The 5,689-nt window shown below is 46.6% G+C and overlaps 1 protein-coding gene across 1 annotated transcript in view; it reads right to left on the bottom strand.

The window, feature by feature from the left end:
* Window positions 1-440: 440 nt before the first annotated feature.
* Window positions 441-5,689, bottom strand: part of LOC126336985 (uncharacterized) — an 8,247-nt gene continuing 2,998 nt past the window's right edge. The window contains exon 2 of the mRNA XM_050001222.1: window positions 441-3,745. Coding sequence (XP_049857179.1) covers window positions 554-3,745 — 3,192 coding nt within the window. The 3' untranslated portion in view covers window positions 441-553. The remainder of the gene's footprint in view (window positions 3,746-5,689) is intronic.

The following is a 5,689-nucleotide window of genomic DNA, read 5'->3' as shown; positions in this document are numbered from 1 at the left end:
AAGTTATATGCGTATGATCAGAAATCATAACACAATTTCAAATATAATTTTTGTTTGGGTTCACTGTCTCATTGTCTTTTGAGAATGAAGACATAGTCTGTGCGTAAATCACACACGCACAGAAATCCGATGCATACCTATCCACATGTACCAGTGACGTAGTAATATGTGAAATGAAGCTTGAAGCTTAAAATACACACTTCAAAATTACTCATGGTTGAAACTGGCCAGTTGCACAGATAATAAACAGATAAAGCCTACTTGAAACACGTTTTTATTCTTGTAACACAGTTCCCTATTTACCAATAATGGATTACTTTAATCAACAAGATAAAGTTCAACGACATGTGCAGTGCAGCCGATACGGTCGGTCAAAGTAAAAAGTATTTGTGATTGCCAACTGCTGTTGTAGGTTTATTTCCTAGAAGTTAATAAAAGAGTATTGAATTACAAGTTTTATTTAGAAAGTATGTACAAAATGGCGTTGATAATTAAATGAAAGTGTAGAATATAAATAAGAGATGTTTAGAGATTCCAGTGATGTTCAGTGTGATCAGTGGCGGAAGTCAAACATTCGGTACAGCGAGTGTCCCTGTCCGGACAGCGACCATCTTCTGTCCTCAGAGCTGTCGGAGTCGGAGTCGGAGTCGGAATCGGAGTCGGAATCGGAATCGGAATCGGAGTCGGAGTCGGAGTCGCCGTCGTCGTCGAACCAGCGACGAATGAGCGGGTCGGGCCTGCAGTCGGCGAGAGGGCGCCACACGCAGCGGCGCTCGCTGCGACTGAAGGCGCTGCCCCGGGGACAGCTGAGCGTGAGCGCGCGCCACTGCCATCCGACGCGGTAGCACAGCACGAAATGTTCGCAGCTGTCGGCGGATGGCTGCGCGCCCGCCGCGCGGCACTCCGGGCTGGTGAGCGCGGCGCGCACCGCCGCCCGCAGCTGTCGCGCTGCCAACACCAGCCGCAGCTGCGACGCGACGTCGCCGCGCCGCTGCACCGCCAAAGAGCCCAGCAGCTGCCGCCACCGGAGGTCCGAGGTCGCCTCCTCTAGCTGGGCGGCGATCGTCTCCCAGTAGGGGCTCTCTCTGCGGTACGATTCCAGAACCTCCCTTACGCTCGACGTCATATCCCACACTGTAGGCTTGTGAGAAGCGGACACTCTTCTGAAGACTTCGGTTACGTTCTTCCAGAAGTCGTTCACCACCTGGCGGCAGTGAACCTCCGCCAAACCTTCCAGAAACTTGGTCGTCATCTCTTTCATGATGAGGATAGAATCTCCCACAAAGTCCCCTTCAGGGGTAGCTGGGAGCGATGTGGAAGCAACTGAATTTCCTTCAGAAGATGACAGTCCGATGGGGGGCTGGCTGGTTGATCCAGGATTAGGTAGAAGTGATGTAGAACCAACTGCATTCCCTTCAGAAGATGACAACTCAACTGGGGACTGGCTGGTGGATCCTGCAGGATTGAGTAGGTGTGAAGCAGAAACAACTGAATTCCCTTCAGAAGATGACTCTCCAAAGGGGGACTGACTGCTGGATCCCACAGAGTTAGGTGGAAGTGGTGCAGAAGCAAGGGAATTTCCTTCAGAAGGTGACACTCCAACTGGGGATTGGCTCAAGGATCCAGCAGGATTTGGTGGTAGTGATGCAGAAGCAACTGAATTTCCTTCGGAAGAGGGCACACCATCCAGGAACTGGCTAGTGAATCCACCTGAATTGCTTCCTGACAACCCAACCTGTGGGGGAGACTTAGCACTCTGGTCGGAGCTGCTGACTCCATGTGGTAGGCTGGTACCACCCAAACCTGTAGAATCTGATACTTCAGAATTACCTGGTAATATTTGTGATGAGAAGTCCACAGTCTGATTTTCTGATCTGTTATCGGAATTTTCCTCTGTTTCTCTAACTGACGTTCCTTGGCCACCATTCGCTTTGTTTTGGTTGCTGCTCAAGGGGTCCTGTTCTGATGCCGAGTTATTTGATGGTACTGTTGAACTCATTCCTCCACTAGTAGGTTGCACTGCAGTTGAATTAGAATTTCCCAGGTTTTCTTCCAGTATAACCGGTGGCTGCACTTTTGACTCCTCACTATTAATAAGTGCTGGCTTTTGTGTGAGGACAACTGTACTTTCTGTGCTGAAGACGGTCAATTCAGTTGTGGCTACATCCGCTTCAACTAGATCCACTGCAGGCTCTGGTTTTGGTGTAAATATTCCTTCTCCCTGATCTAGCTGCGTATCCATAGCTGGTGAATCTCGTAGAACACCTTCTGCAGTCTGATCAATTGATGATTGTCCCCCGCTTGTTACTTGCTCTGAGACTAACGACTGTTCATTTTCAGTAGCTGATTCCCCATTCGTAGATTGCGTTGTGCCAAATTCTTGAGTTGGAATATTTTGCGAACTCAGGTTCTGAACTTCAGAGAAAGCGTCGATGATGCTATTTGGCGCTTCCTTAATTATTCCAGGTTCCGGTCCAAAGTCTGATGGTATGAATGTGGAGTTATTAACCTCTCCTACTTGGATTCCAGACTGTATGGAAGACACATTAGCAGTGCTTCCATGTCCTGCGTCTTGAATTTCGACTCTAGTTATGTTACTTCCTGATGAAGATATGTATAAGCCATCTCTCGCTACTTCTATAGTAATAGGTTCTTCAGTTTCTGATGTTACACTAGTTGATAGCTGTTCCACATACAGTTGCGCTTCACTTGTCGACTCTTCTGTAGCTGTATTTCTGTCGTCTGGGACATCATTCTGTTCTTTCTCCAGTACATGAGTAGTATCGGGTGACTGATTTATGCTCGGCGTTTCATTAGAATTGTGGATGCCAGATTGCTGAATAAATAGTCCTCCCTCATCTAGCGATTGCTGTGGTTCGACTTGTGGTAACTGGTCATGCGTTTCTGTATTATTAAAAGTCTGGTTTCTAGGACTTTCTCGAACTGCAGGTGAATCATTACTTTTATTTCCTGGCGCTGGCATTTGGTCTCCTCGTTTCAGTGTCTTCGCACTTGTGATTGGTGCCTGGAGAGAGCCAGTACTGTTACGTCCATTATGGTCATCATCGCCAACGAGTTCACTCTGCTCCTCTACTCCCACATAAAAGGTAGTCACGTTATGTGGTTCTATATGAAGCAGTTTGTTCTGTGGCTCAACAACAGATCTACTGCTAGTTGTGTTGTGCGGTTTTATATGAAGGAGTTTGTTCTTCGGTTCTACAACAGATCCATTGCTTTGCTCACCTGTCGTCGCTGTCGGTACACCTACATTCCAGCTAAAATCTGAACCACCGCTTACTTCAAGATCTACTTGCTCTTGTGCAAATGTGTTGTTAAGAACGATTACTGATTGCTCTCCACCTGGGAGCCCATTGGACACGTTGAGACTTTCATTCGTAAGTGACTGGAACTCTGAAGTGTAATTTGTTTCTTGAGGAATTACGCCACTGTCGTTTGCTTGTTTTACTGCCTCTTGCTCATCTTGTTGTGTAATCAGAGGCGTTGCCAGGTCAGTGTTGAAGGCAGATGTTTCTCCCGACGCGTTGAGTGCCTCCGCCCCATTCCAGGATATGGTGGTGGTGGGAGGCGGCTGCGTGGCTGTCCTCTCGGCCACCTGGCGGCACAGCACCTCTAAGAAGGGGTTGGGAGCACCGCCTGAGTTGCCGACCTCGTTGCAGAAGGCGGCGAACTCCGTCAGGGAGGGCGACTGTGACAGTGCGCCGTTACGGCTCAGCAGCGCCGTCGTCTGAGAACACGGGACGAAAAACAAACATTAATTGCAAGGCTGCAGCGCCAGCTTATTTCCATATGCATACATGGTATGCAAACCACGGTGAAGTGCATGCAGAAGGTACCTAGCGTTCTGTTACATAATACTGTTTCTTTCCTTGAAAAACCCGTGTCCCGTGTATCGACTCATGCTACACCTTGTGTTTAGATTGCATTGGTTTTCCTTTTCTTCCCCTGACATGTTTGATATGTTGTCTGTCATTAAGCGGCTGCTTGGTTCTCTTTTCCCTCTGCTATCGATATCTGCGTTTTTGCTTCCGGGAAACTGCTATGGAGGAAGTGAGACCTTTGACCGGTTGTAACCTCGTGTGGTGGCGCGGAAGTAGGTGGTTGCGGGAAGAGAGTGTGGTGGACACAGGAGGGCAGTGTGGCTCTCCAGGGCGAAGCAGGCGTGGTCGGTTGTACCGAGTCGCCACGTGATGTATGTCGGTTGTGTGTAGCGAGCGGGTCGAGTTGACGGAAGAGCTCTCCGCGTATTGGTTGTATACAGAATCGCCCCACTAGTGGTTGTTGTTCATTTCGCCTTGGTGGGACGTTAACTAGCTTCTTTAAATCCTCCGTTTCAACACTGGAGTTTAAAAGGAGACACCTAACATGAAGGAGCGGTCACTATCCGTCAACATTGCAGAGAAGACGTGTAATTAAATACAGTGATCTTTCCTCCTCCTCTCGTTACTGTCCGATGGGAGGTGTATTTTTGGCAGTTTAATTGTTTCGCTATTCTGTCGTGGGTTATGAGTAAATTCATGCTTGTTGTTGGTTGATCATGTGGTCGCTCATTCAGGGCTGTGTGGTGTAATATTGCCTTGCATGAGGTTAGCTCTAATTCTGTCAGCAAGTTAAGCCATCTTATAACAAGTTTTCGCTGGCTAAAAGTCGGTGCAGTGACCAGTCTGAGAGTGGCAATTGTGTTTACGGGTGTATTTAAATTGATCAGTATTCTGCCTAGCCTGAGCATCCCTGAGAGGGTGATTTGTGGCCGCCTTACACGGGTCCGTCATATCTGTTATGTTCTAATGATATTCCATGACACTTTTGCTTAAATTTTTTTTTAATTCCTCCAAGTTTGTAAATTCCTTTTATTGCCATTAATCGTGTGTTTGCTGAGACACGTTTAATTTTTTTAATGGTGGTGTTGGTAGCTTCACTTCCTCTCCGTACTTTATTAATAAAGTTCTGTATTTACTTTAGTATCCTGTTTACTAATGTCCTTTAATTTTTTTTAATTGTTGTATTGCTATAAATTACTTTGATTGCCGTTATCGGCGAGTTTTAAAAGGTAGTTTAGTGCCGTACTGCTAGCTTCTGTGATTTTTTAAAAAATGTTGTGTTGCTATAAATCATTTGATTGCCGTCAGCGGCGTGTTTAAAAGGCTGTTTATTGCCGTACTGCTAGTTTCTGTAAGGTACGAAAAAAAATTGGTGAAAATCTCGACAGTAAACTATTAGAAATTTGGCCCGTTTCCCAACTTGTAGTGTGGCTTGTAGTAATCGTAACCACTGGTTGTGTCAACCCGGTATGGAGCGCGGGAAGAATGTTTACATACCTTTGTGCGCTCTGTAATTAGTCTAAGGTTGTCTTGCTAGTCCCACCTGCCTCCATACCCGAGGTAACTAAGGCCCAACTGTGCTGTGGCAGTCTATTCATACGTAAGTAATTCTAGTTCTGGATGAAACATGCGATGTGAACAAAAATGTGGGAACACGTTACCAAGAGTAATACGGCGTTCGAAAACTGTTGGGGTTCAAAACAGCTTCCAGTAGCCTCGGAGTGGATAAAAGCTGAGTGGTTTTAAACCTAATCTTATACCATTCTTCCTGCAAAATAGTGGAAAGTTCTTGTAACAACGATGGAAGTGGGTAGCGATCATGCACCCTATTCTCAAAAACTGAACCACAA

This window comes from Schistocerca gregaria, chromosome 2, assembly GCF_023897955.1.
Source record: "Schistocerca gregaria isolate iqSchGreg1 chromosome 2, iqSchGreg1.2, whole genome shotgun sequence".
Classification (NCBI taxonomy): Eukaryota; Metazoa; Arthropoda; class Insecta; order Orthoptera; family Acrididae; genus Schistocerca; species Schistocerca gregaria.
This window is presented reverse-complemented; position numbering and strand designations above follow the sequence as displayed.